The 17,647-nt window shown below is 41.2% G+C and overlaps 1 protein-coding gene across 2 annotated transcripts in view; it reads right to left on the reverse strand.

The window, feature by feature from the left end:
- Nucleotides 1–7,235: 7,235 nt before the first annotated feature.
- The window catches only part of SMC6 (structural maintenance of chromosomes 6), a 66,919-nt gene continuing 56,507 nt past the window's right edge, over nt 7,236–17,647 (reverse strand). For both annotated transcript variants that reach the window (XM_065928607.1, XM_065928606.1), the window contains 4 exons: nt 13,761–13,866; nt 12,068–12,220; nt 8,603–8,700; nt 7,236–7,736 (listed from right to left, as the gene is read on the reverse strand). In XM_065928607.1, the coding sequence (XP_065784679.1) occupies nt 7,622–7,736; nt 8,603–8,700; nt 12,068–12,220; nt 13,761–13,866 (472 nt within the window). In that variant the 3' untranslated portion in view covers nt 7,236–7,621. The remainder of the gene's footprint in view (nt 7,737–8,602; nt 8,701–12,067; nt 12,221–13,760; nt 13,867–17,647) is intronic.

Here is a 17,647-nt window from a genome sequence, read left to right on the forward strand (position 1 = left end):
TTGGAGCAGCTGAGGGTGGCTGGGCGCTTCTCTTCATGTAGTCCCAGGGCTTCTCCAAGTGCTTTTCCTACACAGGCTGGTCTTGTTCAGGTGGCCTCATGGAGTGGCAGCCTCACGGAAGTCAGACTGCTTCCACGGAGGCACTGTGATCCGGCATGAATGTTCTAGAGACCAAGGTGGGACTTCTCTTTCTTTTCATTTTCTGACTGAACCATTGAAGCTAACACATTTTTACTTACTGTCATGCTAGTGGTTATAAATGACATACGAATCTGTCTAGCTTAAGAAGGGAATTAGGCTCTACAAAGCAAAGTGTTGGAAAAAGACAGAAGGGATCTCTTGTGTGTGGCCATCTTTAAAAAGTACAATCTACCGCAGGGAATGAAGAAAGGAGGTAGAAGGAAATAAGTATTGCATGGACCAGAGTTGAAGGTGAGCCATGACAATTTCTGGAATCAAGTTTCATTTAAGCACACGAGCACACACACACACACACACTCAGTGACAAGGATGCTCAGGGACCTGTGTCCCTCCCAGCACACACACACACACACACACACACACACACACACCCTCAGCGACAAGGATGCTCAGGAACCTGCGTCCCTCCCAGCACACACACACACATATACACACACACCCTCAACGACAAGGATGCTCAGGAACCTGCGTCCCTCCCAGCACACACACACACATATACACACACACCCTCAACGACAAGGATGCTCAGGAACCTGTGTCCTGCCCAGCACACACACACACACACCTGTGTCCTGCCCAGCACACATGCGCACACACACACACACACACCCCCTCAGCGACAAGGATGCTCAGGAACCTGTGTCCCTCCCAGCACACACATACACACACACACACACACACACACACACCCTCAGCGACAAGGATGCTCAGGAACCTGTGTCCCTCCCAGCACACACACACACACACCCCCCCTCAGCGACAAGGATGCTCAGGAACCTGTGTCCCTCCCAGCACACACACACACACACACACACACACACACACACCCCCTCAGCAACAAGGATGCTCAGGAACCTGTGTCCCTCCCAGCGCGCACACACACACACACACACACACACACACCCTCAGCAACAAGGATGCTCAGGAACCTGTGTCCCTCCCAGCACACACACACACACACACACACACACACACACACACACACACTCAGTGACAAGGATGCTCAGGAACCTGTGTCCTGCCCAGCACACACACACACACACCTGTGTCCTGCCCAGCACACAAGCGCACACACACACACACACACCCCCTCAGCGACAAGGATGCTCAGGAACCTGTGTCCCTCCCAGCACACACATACACATACATACACACACACACACCCCTCAGCGACAAGGATGCTCAGGAACCTGTGTCCCTCCCAGCACACACACACACACACACACACACACACACACACCCTCAGCAACAAGGATGCTCAGGAACCTGTGTCCCTCCCAGCACACACACACACACACACACACACACTCAGTGACAAGGATGCTCAGGAACCTGTGTCCTGCCCAGCACACACACACACACACACCTGTGTCCTGCCCAGCACACATGCGCACACACACACACACACACCCCCTCAGCGACAAGGATGCTCAGGAACCTGTGTCCCTCCCAGCACACACATACACATACATACACACACACACACCCCTCAGCGACAAGGATGCTCAGGAACCTGTGTCCCTCCCAGCACACACACACACACACACACACACTCTCAGTGACAAGGATGCTCAGGAACCTGTGTCCTGCCCAGCACACACACACACACACACACACACACACACACACACACTCAGGAACCTGTGTCCCTCCCAGCACACACACACACACACACACACACACACTCAGTGACAAGGATGCTCAGGAACCTGTGTCCTGCCCAGCACACACACACACACACACACACACACACACACACCCTCAGTGACAAGGATGCTCTGCAAGCTGTGTCCCTCCCAGCCTCAGTGGTCCTTTGAGAAAGGAGAAGCTATGGGCATTCTCTCATCATTCAGTGGTCTACGTTCTCTGTTTCAGCTTACACTGTTATTTTGATTACCCTGTCAACTGGCTCTTTAACTCCTGTTGTCCTGAAAGGAAAATGCTTCCAAATGTCTTACTTTTAGGCTAACTTGAACTCTTTCTGCATTTTGAAATACTAAGTTTCCTTATCTCCTCTTGTATTATTTCATTTTTCTTGAATAGCTATAAAACTATTGCTAAAAAGGACTCATACTACTTTAAGGCTTCATCTTCCCTGTAGTTCCTTCCTTCAGGATCACGGTCTCTGGATGAATACTATGAACCACTTTCTTAAAGAAGCCAGATGCTTATTTCCTCCACACCGTTGGAAACCATGTCAGGAAGTAAAACACCGCTTCAGCAGATGTCTTCAGAGAGCCTTACCTCACCGGATGTGCAGGGGTTTAGTGAGAAAATGATAGTCAATTAGAGCTTCTAAATAAAATGACACAGTCCCCATAGGGCCCTTTGTGTAAGCAATTCAGTTTCCCAAATATCTTGGGCATGCAATTTGGGTTCTTCCCAGCATTTCGCAGCAAAATATAGATCTCTAGACTCTTACCTTATGCTATCATTTCCCAAGTTCTTACATTTACCAATGTAAAGTAACCCATCAAATACCCAATTAACTAAACGACTGTCTCAAATGCCACCGCCAGCTCAAATCAGAGCCAGTCTACGTCTCCCCGCCAGCTGTCCATTTTTCTCCCCCACCCCGCATCTTCCCTAGCTCTATGAATGACACCATCACTCATCCAGGTTTTCGCACCATCACTCATCCAGGTTTTCAGACCCCAGGCTCCCGGCCAATGACCCTTGGTTCCTCTCACAACTCTACAGTATCGCTGACCCTTGAACAGTACAGACCTGAACTGTGTGGGCCCACTTAGAGGTGGATCTTTTCAACAGTAAATACTAAAAGGAAATGGCAGCCCACTCCAGTGTTCTTGCCTGGGAAACCCCATGGACAGAGGAGCCTGGTGGGCTACAGTCCATGAGGATGCAGTCGTATACGCGAGTGACTAAACAAGTGCTTTCCAAACCATGGTGCCAGGGGAGAAATGCGTATGTGGAGGACTGATGATAAACTCAGATTTTTGACTGCCCCTAACTCCCGTGTTGCTCAAGGGTCAACAGTATTCTCATTAGCAAGTCCCGCTGCCTCTGAACTTCAAATCCGAATGCTTCTATCCTCATTATCTGGTCCAAGTCACCCCTGTGACCTCTCACCTGGATCATGGCAGAAGCCTCCAGATTGTTTGCTCTTACATGTTGGCCCAAACTCCTAACTCCTCCTAACTAACTCCTTTCATAGCCGAAGAGATTCTTTGAAAATGATCTCCAGACTAGGTCTGAAAACCTGCTCAGGACCTCAAACCATCTCACTTCTTTGTCTGCCTATGAACTTCATTCCTTACACCAAGTTCTGGACTTGAGATTTTGAAACGTGAAATTCATTCTCACACTAAGGGCTTTGCACTCATCTCCGCCTCAAAGTGTCAACCCTACATCCAACTTTCCATGGCTCTTCTCTTACTTGTTTCAGACCTCTGCTTAAATATCAGCTTCTGCCAAGTCTTGTTCTAACACTCCCTCCAAAACACCTCTCTTCTCCATCTCAACTCCTTACCCTATTATTATTCATAGCAATGACCACACCCTGAAATAACATGTGGTAATGTTTCCCTAACTAGACTTTAAGCTCCATGAAGGTAGATTTTGGATTACAGTAGGATTCAATTCTGTTCAGTTCAATTGCTCAGTCATGTCCAACTCTTCGACCCTATGAATCACAGCACGCCAGGCCTCCCTGTCCATCACCAACTCCCAGAGTTTACCCAAGTTCATGTCCGTTGAGTCAGTGATGCCATTCACCCAGCTCATCCTCTGTCATGCCCTTCTCCTCCTGCCCCCAATCCCTCCCATCATCAGTGTCTTTCCCAATGAGTCAACTCTTCGCATGAGGTGGCCAAAGTATTGGAGTTTCAGCTTCAACATCAGTCCTTCCAATGAACACCCATGACTAGTCTCCTTTAGGATGGACTGGTTGGATCTCCTTGCAGTCCAAGGGACTCTCAAGAGTCTTCTCCAACACCACAGTTCAAAAGCATCAATTCTTTGGTGCTCAGCTTTCTTCACAGTCCAACTCTCACATCCATACATGACCATTGGAAAAACCATAGTCTTGACTAGACGGACTTTTGTTGTCAAAGTAATGTCTCTGCTTTTTAATATGCTGTCTAGGTTGGTCATAACTTTTCTTCCAAGGAGTAAGCGTCTTTTAATTTCATGGCTGTAATCACCATCTGCAGTGATTTTGGAGCCTAAAAAAATAGTCTGACACTGTTACCACTGTTCTCCCATCTATTTTCCATGAAGTGATGGGACCAGATGCCATGATCTTAGTTTTCTGAATGCTGAGCTTTAAGCCAACTTTTTCACTCTCCTCTTTCACTTTCATCAAGAGGCTTTTTAGTTCCTCTTCGCTTTCTGCCATAAGGGTGGTGTCATCTGCATATCTGAGGTTATTGATATTTCTCCCAGCAATCTTACCAGAACTTAAAATAGTCCCTAGCACATGGTATTGATATTATATAAAATTAAGAAAATTTCATTTGCCCTGACTCAAAGAAACAACTAATTCATATTCACTCTTTAAAGAACAAAACTCCTTAAAGATATATCAAAAAACTATTTTGATATATACCTTCGAGCCCACAGGTACTTAGTTCAAAATCATGAAATATCAGTAACTTTCAGAGCTACAATTTTCAAACCTATTCTGAAAATCCGAATGATGTAAAGTACAGGCCTCTATGTAGATGAATAAAGTAAAAAATCTAACCAGGTAACTATTGACTCAGGACATAATTTGTACCACATCTAATTCGTATTCAGGAATTTTTCTAATCAGGCACCCTGGATCACTTGATGTTCATCACAGTCAGCAACAATTCTGATGCATGTTTTGAGTTGCAGGCAATAGTTTCTTAGGCAGAACTCCAAATAAAAATTTAGATCTCCTATAAAACCGCCCAGACATTTTTAAGACATGCAAAAAGGCACCAGGTGATGGGAAGAAGGGAGAAGGGAAAATTTGGAAAATACTTAAGAAGAATGTGATCCCTGAATCTCTAGGGTTGATCATCAGTATGAGTAACACTATTATTTACATCTTGGTTTACTTGAGAATGATTTTAATCATAGTTGAGTTGGTAAAGAATCCGCCTGTAATGCAGGAGACCACGGTTCGATTCCTGGGTTGGGAAGATCTGCTGGAGAAGGGATAGGTTACCCACTCCAGTATTCTTGGGCTTCCTTTGTGGCTCAGCTGGTAAGGAATCCGACTGCAATGTGGGTGACCTGGGTATGATCCCTGGGTTGGGAAGATCCCCTGGAGAAGGGAAAGGCTACCTACTCTCATATTCTGGCTTGGAGAATTCAATTCCATGGACTGTATAGTCCACTGCGTCACAGAGTAGGACACAACTGAGCAACTTTCACTTTTACCCCAAAATTCTGAGAAGGTAGGATTTAAAAGCCCAAGGAAGCATTTCTTCCTTGTTTCCCAAGACTTTATGAGTCGGTTCAGTCATAGGTGCCGTGATGATAAATCAGGGGTGGAAGAGTCATCTCTATGAGGCATTCAAGTCACTATTCACAAAGAGGCTTGATTTTGTCAATTATATCTTCCCCAGTTCACAGAAACATGACTTTGAATACATATAAAGTTTTATTTTTAGAAGTTACACATATTTTTAAAAAGCAATTTATTTTTATTCTAATTAATATTACCATTAATTAGAATATTAATTGAAAAATATTTTCACTTATGATTGTTGAAACCAAAACTCTGTGAGGCCAGAGCAATGAAAAATCTTCAGCTTAACAAGAGATGCCTGGATACCTGAGGAGTTTTCCCATTCTATATTAAGAACCACAACGTTAAAAAATGACCATAAAAACTCAGACATGGAAGCTGTGTAGTTGATAAAAGTTTATGCATTTGGTATATTCTACTTTTTTTTTTTATTTGAAAAAGCACATGTATGTTAAAATAGTTTTGATACAAATGAACTATAAATGTAACTTTAAAAAAATCAGACTTTGTCTTGGTAGTGGGGGATGTTTAAAACATTCAGCACGTTTTCTCTTTCTGCAAATTCTTAGATTACAAAAGCACAGTTTTGGACTTCTCATTTACCAATTGATCTCCACTTAAGACTAAATTTGACTCCCTCCCCTCACCAAAAACAAAATCCAGTTTTTCTCAGTAACTATAGAAGTGCCACTGCTTTGAAAATACTGCCTTGTTCTTAAAATACTTCCTTTCAATTTCATAAATATTTACTGCTAGCAATAGAGGGAATTCTTGTTGGATATGCATGTCTTTTTAAAAAGGTTAGCACTAATCCTAGTATCAAACATAAGAGAATATAAACAGGAGTTCTACTCATGTTTTCTTTAAAAAAAAAAAAAGGCATTCATAAACACCATTGCTTACAACAGGCTGTTATTTTATCATTCTAAGCAGCACACTTCTTAACAACTCTAAATGAGGATGTGTCTCACAACTGACATCCGCTCCACCCCAGCCCGCCCCCAGCAGCCAGGCCTTTGACTTTTAGTGGCTTCTCTGCTCCAGGGGGAGCTGCCTGCGGTTGTTTCCCCAGCCCTTCTTCTCAGCCGGGTCTGCAGAGTCCCTCTGACCTGCATCCTCTCAGCTGAGCCAGAGCTCGAGAGGCTTTGGACTGCCAACCGAGGGACTCTAAAGAAGGCAAGCACACTGCAGGGCAGGGTGCACAAGTGGGCTGTAACCTGGTTCCGACACGGGTCGGACACTTCGCTGGGTGGCTGATGGTCAAGGACTGAGGGAAAGGCACTGTGTCAGAGCTGGCAGTGCTTTAGTGCTCCGAGAAAGTGCCTTAACAGCATCTTAAATGTGATAAACACAGCAATTAAAACTATAGTCCAGATCTGTAGTCATAGCTCCAGGATTAACAATGGCCTATGCGGAGGTTGTGACCAAGTTTTTTAAGGTCCTGTGTAGGTCTTTCCTTGTTAATATGAACAAAACAGACAATAAATCTCTTGGAAGCTGGTCCCTGTCCACAGCCCGCCTGTGCACTGCCCTACTCCCTGCCATGTCCTGGAAAAGCAAAACTAAATATAACTAGATGCTCAAATGTTTATTTTAATTCTTACAAAATACTATAGAAATGAACCCAAACTTAACAGATATGTACATGTACATATGTACAAAATTTGAAACTTCTGAAAAAGAATCTATAAAAGTAGATGGTTAAAATAAAAAACAAAAAGATTTAAAACCAGTACTATGAAATTGGGTTTTCTCAAAGTAAAATAACTGTAATTTTAAATCGCTGGTTGTGGCTGGTCTTCTAGGCTTATTTACATGTTTTGTAATACATAATGTCAGATACATAAAGGAGTTTCTTTTATTTTAGAATACCTTGTTTCATTTTATTTCAAATAGTCTTGTATGTTTCTTCCCTTTACACGTCTTTCAACATGAGGACATGGCATATCAAGTCATGAATCAACTCCGGTCTTCTTCTTCTTCTTGAGATACAGGTCGGAAAGGCAATGTAGTTTGTCCTCTTTCAGGATCAGACATTCGAAGAATTCTAATCAGTTTACTTGATGGAAGTGAACTAAAGGAAGCAAAATTAATTACTCCAATTTCCAAGTAAACTTTTTCACATTAAAAAAAATTCTAATACTACCTCATGAAAATACAAGTCAAATGGTTGCTAATGGGGAAGGGGATATAAGTCTGATATCTGAAATTCTAGAAATATAATTTACAAGAAGGAAATAAATCATTTTCAAAAATTAACTTCCTGCTTAATGCCATGAGTTTTCACTTTGGAGGAGAAAGAAAATGAAGGAGATTTATATAACATCTAACTCTCTAAAAAAAAAAAAAACCACATCTAACTCGCTTACTTTTCTTATCTAGTCAGGAAGGAGTCACCTGAATATTTCCTGTCATAAACTTAAAGCCCCAAATGATCAAGTGACCACTTTAGAGAAAGAATATCAACTTTAAGTGATACAGAGTCTGACACCATGCAAGTACCTAATAAATGCTGACTGACAGCAAAGTAGCATTCTTTATTTAGAAAGACTTGTAAGTCATCAGAAAAAGATTCAAGATTAGGGATTCAAGAATGAATTATTTCTTTCATCTAAGTAAGTTACTAAAATTACTTTATATTATTTGGTTCTTGATAACCAGAGAAAAGCAGATTCAAGACAGAAATACTAAAAAGTAAACACTCACATTCAAATAAAACCTCCTCTATTATGGAAGGAAGATAACACACACAGTATTTTAAATATCTAAGGAAAAACTACCTTCAATCTCTGGAATGAGTTTATGGGTTTGTTTTTCTTTTTATTGGTCACTTTTGCATTTCCATTTAAAAAATGAAGAATATAAAGGATTTCTTACTTCCTTTTATACACTTGACATATATACACATATACATATTCATAGAAGAAATTTTTAAGTTACCTCATGCTCTGAGGGGTGAGCAGGATAAACTGTCTGAAGCGCTGGGAATCTGCCATCTTGAGTATCATGTCCATTGCGATCCTCCGGTTAACCATATCCTGGGGAACAGAGGCGGAAGTTAGAGCTGCTGGCGTGTCAACTATGCTCTTGGGGAAGCAGCCTTGGGTTGTACACACCCTTGGATTTTATCCAAGGATCATCCATTATCTTCTCTACGATGTCAAGCAACTCTTACCTACTGTGAAACCCAGAATCTAAATTATTAGGGGAAAATAACTGAATGTATATATCTTTCAGGAATTTCTATAGTCTAAGTATTTTTAAGTATAGCTCCTTGCCTCCAATATAGTTAACAATTAAAATAATCAGAAAATAGTCAAAATTAGCTGTTGCAAAGTGAATCTAATTTCTACAGTAATAGTTAGGAAAATGGTATCAAAAGTGACCAGATTCAAACTTATTAAATCTCTTAAATTTTCCCTCAATGATTAAGATGTTTTAAAAACTCTGTCCTCATCACCTTCTACAATTTGTACAATAGTAATAAGTTCGAATTTACAGACTAACTGCTCAACTCAATCTTTAAAATAAGCTAAACAGCATATCGGCGCACAGGGGGAAACGCCTGCTCATACGTAGCAGGTTGTGAAACTAAACAAGTTACACTTCGTGTTCACATCTTCTGAGCTAAATAATAAAAAATGATAAAAATGAAAGTTGTCACTCCCCTTCCATGAAAACTCCGGAAATGTGAAAACACAAGCAAATGAAACCACACGCGGCCATACAGTATGGTGGTTTAGAACCTGGACGATGGAGGGCAGATAGGGGCCCAGCATCCTGGCCACACTGCTCAGTGACTCTTATTCTAGAAATTCATTGGGCGTATCTGTAGTCTAACTTAAGGTACAAAAGTAACCAGGACTTGCCCAAACTGAATACTGTCCTTTCAAAACAATGCCTGGAGGGAAGTCTATCATTTAATAACAAAGCTGCCAATGCACCAAGAAGTATTTATTCATTTCCTTTAGACTGGTTCTCCGAACTTGGGTACATTTTCCTGAATAATTTCAACAAGGCAAAATGTCATTCTGATTAAGAACCTCTAAGTTTCTGAGTGGGAAAGAAATTATTCAGATTAAATATGAAAAATAATATGCATGATAAGACTGCATAATGGCATTTTGGACAAAAATATTATATGGAAAGAGCAATCATCATCTACGATTTGTGAATCAGTTTTGAATCCAAATCTCAAAGGAATTTCTTAATCTTCAGCAATGACAGCACAGAAAAAAACCCACTGAAGTGGTTTGCGAATATGAATTCTGATTTGCAAATAAGCGTTCTCTAAAATCCTAATTATGGATTAGGCATTAAGAGATAGAAATATGATTAAGACATAGTTGATAACTTAAAAAATAATTTGGTGAGTGATTCATACATGAAAATAGGGGAATGCAACAAAATGAAAGCTAGATAAATATAATACATAATAATAAAATGTGCATAATACACTGAATATCATATAGTAGTGGTGCTCAGTTCTGTCTCATTTTATTTTTGGTGATCCCATGGACTATAGTCCACTAGGCTCTTTTGCCCATGGAATTTTCCAGGCAAGAATGCTGTAGTGAGGTGCCATTTCTTACTCTAGGGGATCCTCCCAGCCCAGGGATCAAACCTCTGTCACTAGCGTCTCCTACACTGGCAGGCAGATTCTCTACCACTAGCACCACGTGGGTGAACGTTATATACTATCATACATACAAACAATACAATTGCATGAGTTGATATAAGGAGGTGCTGAGGAAGCGCTGAGAAGTCCCTAAGCCTGCCTGCAGCGTGGTGCTGTGGAGGCTACGCAAAGGTGACATCCAAACCGAGTCTTGAAAGATGAGTCAGACTGTGACATACAAGGAAGAAGGGCACAGTGTTTGGAAAATCACAAACAGCTTAGTCCAGCTGAAAAAGCAGGTGGATACAGTATCATAAAGGGTCTCAGTCACCCTACAGAATCAAACCAAAGACTTTTCAACAAGGGAGTGATCAAAATTAGATTTATTTTAGAAACAGAAACCTGGCAAGATGGTGAGGAGAAAGTGAGAAGGAACAGGATTAAAGTCTAGAAGTCTGGACAGGAAATGAAGACAATGAGCAAGAGGTGAGGACAGAAGAGGTGACAGAAGGAGCAGAGGCTAGGAAGAAATTACAGAAGAGGAGGAGACAGAGGTCCTAACAAGGAAAGAAGAATCACAGATAAATCACTGGTGCTGCAGTCAGGTGTAGGATTGGTAATGGCAATTTGTGAATCATCAAGAAAAGGAACTCAAGAAAAGAAAAGCTTTGAGTGGAAAACCAATTCAGTCTCAGACATGCTCAGTTTGGGATGTAGGTTGTTCACTAGAGGTCTCACAAGGGGCAAGAGAGATGTCAGAAGAGACGCTTAGATTTGGTAGGAATCCAAATGGAGGAGAATCCTGTGGACAGAGGAGCCTGGTGGGCTGCCGTCTATGGGGTAGCACAGAGTCGAACACGACTGAAGCGACTTAGCAGCAGCAGCAGCAAATGCAGGTACCAGACTGTGGACTGTGTGTGTGTGTGACAGGTGGGGGAGTAGGCAGAACATGATATCCAGGGAAACTCACATCACTATAAAAAACAAAGAAGACCTTAAACATTTAAGGGCATGTGAACTGGGGTGGTGGGGACAGACTGGCATGGTGAGAACAAAGAGGAGTGTGGAAACCCGTAAGAAGACACACCTTAAGAGATGGAGGCTCAGTCTGTGGTACAAATACTTCAAAGAATTAACGTTCATTTATGATCCTCGCTAAACAAGTTTTGCTGCAGTACTGCAGTCCAAACCCAGATTGCAGTGGGTTTAGTGAAGAATGAAGGATGGACAGCTGAAATGAGAGGCTTACTATGTGCCTGAATCACAGCACGGCAGACCTCACTGGAGCCTCTCTCTAACCTTATGAGGGAGGAAAGGCTAAGGATCTTACCTTATAGATGAAGAAACTGAGGCCTGAAAAGGACAGATACCGAGTCCACAGTCACCTGGGTAACTGGTGACAGAGGCAGGCCTCGATGTTAAGTTTTTTAACTTTAAAGTCCAGTGTTCTTGTTCCTCATGTTACAGAAGTTGTTCTTTTGAAAAGTGTGGCTGAACAGGAAGGAGACAACAGTGGTGCGAAGGTCACAGCAAGGGTGGTGAACTGCTTATCAAAGGAGGGAAAAGAGCACAAGTCCAGGATGGAGGCCCTATCAGTGTGGTGTGTTAGCGAGGGAAAGAACCGGGATTCTTTAGCTCTTCCCTACCACTTATCACAGACCGAACTGTCAAAGCAGGATCTTTTCTGTTGAGCAGAACTAACAAATGAATAGTTTCCTTTCAAAATATACATTTCAAACCACCACCAAAAAAAGAGAAAAACTAGAGAATTTAAAAGTTATCACTACCATGTAGACATCAAACTCATCCAGGCATCTGAAAGGAGATTCAGCGATGGACCACAGAGAAAGAATGAAGCAAACCGTGGAAAAAGAACGTTCACCGCCAGATAAGGCCCGCATGTCATTGAAAGCAGCTTTGTTTCCCTCTCCAGGCTGAACCTTGAAGGAGGTAACAAAAAACAAAATGCAGAAAAAAGTCAGATTAACTTCTTTACAGAAGTGGTTGGCTACCGTTTTAAAAAGGATGAATTTATAGTAAAAATGAAGATGAGCAACAAAATCAGTCAGTGACTTGGAAATGACATCTATTCCATTTAAAATATTTTAAATAAAAATATAAACTGTATAATGGCAGTTTCTGTTTTACTATGAGAAATCTAATTGAAAAGATTTTCTCCCCTTAACCAGGTCTAACATACCAAAATTCTAAAAGCTTAATACTAATATTAGGCAAATGAAAACCGTTATAGCCTCCGCCCAGTTTCATTGAGATAAAAATGACATTTAACACTGCATAACTTTGAGGTATCAGGACATGACACAAACATACACATTGCAAAATGATTATCACCACAACAAGGTGAACATGTCCATCAACTCACACGGTTGCCATTTTTTTCTTTTTTCTTTTAGCGGTGAGAATTTTTGAGATCTAGTGTCTGAGCAACTTTCAAATATACATACAGTATATGTACTGGCATAAAAATAGACACATTGACCAATGGAATAGAACTGAGAGCCCTGAAACAAACCCATGCAAATATAGAAAACTAATATTTGATAAAGGAGCCATAAATATACAATTCAAGAACATACAATTCAGTTCCACTGGTCTATATATCTATTTTGGTTACTGTTTTGGTTATTATATATTTGCAACACAACCTGAAATCAGGAAATGTGATGCTTTCAGACTGTTTTTTCTTCTCTAGATTGCTTTAGCGACTATTTTATCTGGTTCTATTCAAATTTTATGACTGTTTTTTCTTTTTGTGAACAATGCCTTTGGAATTTAGACAGGGACTGCACTGAATCTATAGACAGCTCTGGATGGTATAGACATTTTAACAGTATCAACTCTTCTGATTCATGTATAACGGCTATCTTTCCATTTATTTGTGTCTCTTTCAATTTCTTTCATCAGTGTCTTATGCTTTTTACTGTACAGATCTTTCACTTCTTTGGTTAATTTATTCCTAGGTATTTTATTGTTTTCGATGCTGTTAAGCAGATTGTCATGTTTCTTTTTGTCAAATATTTCTAAATGCCAAAATACTCTTTTGTTACTTGATTTCTAGTGACATCTAGTGGCTAAACTGTTTTTGAAAATAATTACAGACATTCCCACAAAATTTAAAATGTTGTATGAATTTTAAAAAGGAGCCAGTGGAGTGAGAAGAGACGATAAACATTTACTGCTGAAAACAAAATTCCTAATTATCACCATAAGAAGATAACTTGGTTGTCCACAGGGCAGGGAGGAAGGGAAAGAGCTATAACAGTAGCTTTAGTCAGTAGAATTAATTTTCAACACTCTGGCAAAAACCATCTTTAACTTAATAAGTTCTTTTGTTTCCAATGACAACAGATCAACATATCATCAAAAGAAATGAACTCCCACCCCCCTCCGCCCCCAGAAAATAAAAATGAAGCAGGTAATCCTCCTAATGACTAACATGCAAAGAGTTAAGATACTCACTGATATAGTAAGAGTTTCATTCTTATGGTCAAAATTCATTTTTCCACAATAGGCCCGCTGAGATAATAAGTTGTCAAAGTACAATTTACATCGTAAAGTCAAACACCTTGAAAAAAGACATTGGGCACATTAAAAAGATTACAAAGTTAGAGAACTGTAGATTCAGCATGAGCTTTAAACCAGCATGTAAGACCAGATGAAAACATGCCAGGGTGTTAACACTGGTGCCTATTTAAATAGGTAAAATTTTAGGTGATTTTTGTCTTTGTCTTTATATTTCATTTATGTTCCCAAATTTTTATCAATTCATTTCGTAATAAACAAACATCTATAAGATGAATAAAAATGTCCCACACAGAATAAAATCCATTATATTACAGCAAGTCCATATGAATGTATCAGTCAACTAATTTATACAAGTTATCACCCTAACACAGAAGACATAAATCTTGCCCTTGAGATGATTAAACTTTAGCAGTGTTAAGATAGTGGTAAACGGCCTATTCATTAGCTTGTCTCCTCCTATCTTTATAGTAGCAAAAATGGCGAGGGCACTCTCTCAGTCATGTATCTGCAGTACCTCACACAACACAAACTCCACTTACCTATCAGACGGCACCCTGCCGTCAGGGAGACCTCTCCCTTCGTCCTCATTTACTTACTCACCTACACCCTTTTATAAGGATGCAGGCAGACTGCTATCTTACTCACTGGGCTACGATTCACTTGTTGTTGCTAAGCTGTGTCCAACTCTTTGTGACCGCGTAGCCTGTGGCCCGCCAGGCTCCTCTGTGCATGGGACTTCCCAAGCAAGAATGCTGGAGTGGGTTGCCATTCCTCCTCTGGAGGATCTTCCTAATCCAGGGATCGAACTCAAGTCTCCTGCACTGGCAGGTGGATTCTTTACGATGGAGCCACCAAGGAAGCCCCACCATCTATTACTGTTCTTGTTTATTTTGGTCCTCAAATTGTCCCACACTTTGCCAGTGGGAGCCTCTTTCAAGATGCCTACCTATATCCTTTCATCATGACTCTACATTTTGGGGGAGCACTTCCTTATGTTTCTGGCATCTATAACTTCCCTGCTCAGCTCCGTATTATTAACCACTTCTCCAAGAAGCCTTGATTCCTTTTGGTGGGGAGTGTTTTTCCTAAAGAACTTAAGGCTCCTTTCTTTAGAATAACTGTATTTTATTCTTTTCCCTCCCAATTCCCTTCCTAAACTGCATTAAATTCCCACATTTGAAAATACTGATAGCGTCAGTCCTTCCTTTGTTGCCACTATAACTATTGCTAGCTGGTATTCAGAATTTTCTGTTAGCTTTCCTTCTGAAATACTGATATGCATTTTTCAATTGTGTCTACTCATGGGATGTCTAAAAGATTGTCCTCATAAAGTGACAAGGTTCTCCAGTGTAAAGAGATAAAACAATTTAAAAAATTTAACCATCTCTATTGTCCTCGCAAGATTAGGTAAACAATGTAAAACTTGTCAGTGGTGAAGAAACATTAAGATAATAAATTATAAGACCAATACTTTAACAGAAAACACTTTAAATACAAATTTTCTAGATAACAATAAGAAAACAAATCCTACTGTTTCTGGAAAAGATGTAGGGATGCCACAAATTACACATTAAGAGTAAAAAGGCCATGATTAAAAGACGCCTGCTCCTTGGAAAAAAGGCCATGACCAACTTAGCATATCAAAAAGCAGAGACATTACTTTGCCGGCAAAAGTCCGTATTGTCAAAGCTATGGTTTTCCAGCAGTCATGGATGGATATGAGAGTTGGACCATGAAGGCTGAGTGCCAAAGAATTAATGCTTTTGAACTGTGGTGTTGGAGAAGACTCTTGAGAGTCCCATGGACAGCAAGGAGATCAAACCAATCAATCCTAAAGGAAATGAGTCCTGAATATTCATTGGAAGCACTGATGCTGAAGTTGAAGCTCCAATACTTTGGGCACTTGATGCGAAGAGCCCATTTATCAGAAAAGACCGACCCTGATTCTGGGAACGATTGAAGGTGGGAGGAGAAGTGGACGACAGAGGATGAGATGGTTGGATGGCATCACTGACTCGATGGACATGAGTTTGAGCAAGCTCTGGGAGACGGTGATGGACAGTGAAGCCTGGTGTGCCTGGGCTGCAAAGAGCTGGACATGATAGCGACTGAACAATAAGAGTAAAAGGGCAATGAAAACTCAGGCGGTGCCCAGAAGCCCTGTTAAGGAGTCTGGGAAGGCCCAGGCCCTTCCGGGGGGGGGTGGGGAACAAGCCGAGTGTGGGGAAGAGAGAACTGCACTGACAGAGCTCTAGAGAACCACAGAGGGGCTGGGAGATCCTCAGGCTAAGCACCCGTCTTATCAGTGGTGGTGTGGGGATACTGCCTGAGGTTGGCAAAAGAAACACCCAAAAGAAGCAGAAACAACCCCTGAGGCCACCCAGAGTCAGGAATAGTTCACATTCCCACAGACACGAGTGGAGTAAACTCATAGTGCATCAACAGAGGACTCAGAAGAACACGGCTTTACAGATAAGAAAAAAAAATTGTCCTTGACCGAAGACCACTCTGGTCCTACCTAACAAAACTTAAAAGCTGCCTCAAAAGGATAAAATAGGAAACTCTTTAAATCAAGTTCTAATAACATGCATATAAAACTGAAACACACATTTCAAAAACTAACCTATTGTTTAGTGAAGGAATATGGCCAAACACGCAAAGCCTATTTCTCATTATGGCTTTATTTGAATTTCCCCTCACAGGGAAATTCCACCCTCACTGCAGATGGTGAATGCAGCCATGAAATTAAAAGACGCTTACTCCTTGGAAGGAAAGTTATGACTAACCTAGACAGCATATTAAAAAGCAGAGACATTACTTTGACAACAAAGGTCCACCTAGTCAAGGCTATGGTTTTTCCAGTAGTCATATATGGATGTGAGAGTTGGACTATGAAGAAAGCTGAAAGCCAAAGAATTGATGCTTTTGAACTGTGGTGTTGGAGAAGACTCTTGAGAGTCCCTTGGACTATAATGAGATCCAACCAGTCCACCCTAAAGGAGATCAGTCCTGGGTGTTCACTGGAAGGACTGACGTTGAAAGCTGAAACTCCAATATTTTGGCCAGCTGATGTGAAGAGCTGACTCATTTGAAAAAAACCCTGATGCTGGGAAAGGTTGAGGGCAGGAGGAGAAGGGGATGACAGAGGATGACATGGTTGGATGGCATCACCGACTCAATGGACATGAGTTTGGGTAAACTCTGGGAGTTGGTAATGGACAGGGAGGCCTGGCATGCTGTGGTTCATGGTGTCGCAAAGAATCAGACAAAACTGAGCAACTAAACTGAACTGATACTAGGGGAACTTAAAATTTACAAAAATTTAAAAAATCCTATAGTCTTAAGACTATAGCTCTTGGTATGGGGATGCATGCTCAGTTGCCTCCAACTCTTCACTGCAGCCCACTCTGGACTGCAGCCCACCAGGATCCCAAGACCATGGAATTTTCCAGGCAAGAGTACAGGAGTGGGTTGCTATTTCTTTCTCCAGTAGTTCTTGGTATAAACAGAGTTAAAAAAAACATGCTACTGAGGGGATGCCATGGGGAAAATAGGTTAGGTGGAAAGACTGGGGCTGCCTAGGATTCAAATATATCAAGAGCCAAGTCTACCTATCAACTGTCCTCTGGTTTATTTCTGTTGTTTGTGATTTTAGCTGGGGTTAATTGACCCCTGACAATCTGCACATTTCTGGGTATAATAGTGAGATTCAGTGTCACTGACCCTGTACTCATTCATTCAAACAATATATATCACTTTTCTACTACATTTCAGGCACCACAGTAGGCACTGGGGATATATCTATGAACAAAACAGAGATT

The sequence above is a fragment of the Muntiacus reevesi genome, chromosome 3 (assembly GCF_963930625.1).
Source record: "Muntiacus reevesi chromosome 3, mMunRee1.1, whole genome shotgun sequence".
NCBI classification, from domain to species: domain Eukaryota; kingdom Metazoa; phylum Chordata; class Mammalia; order Artiodactyla; family Cervidae; genus Muntiacus; species Muntiacus reevesi.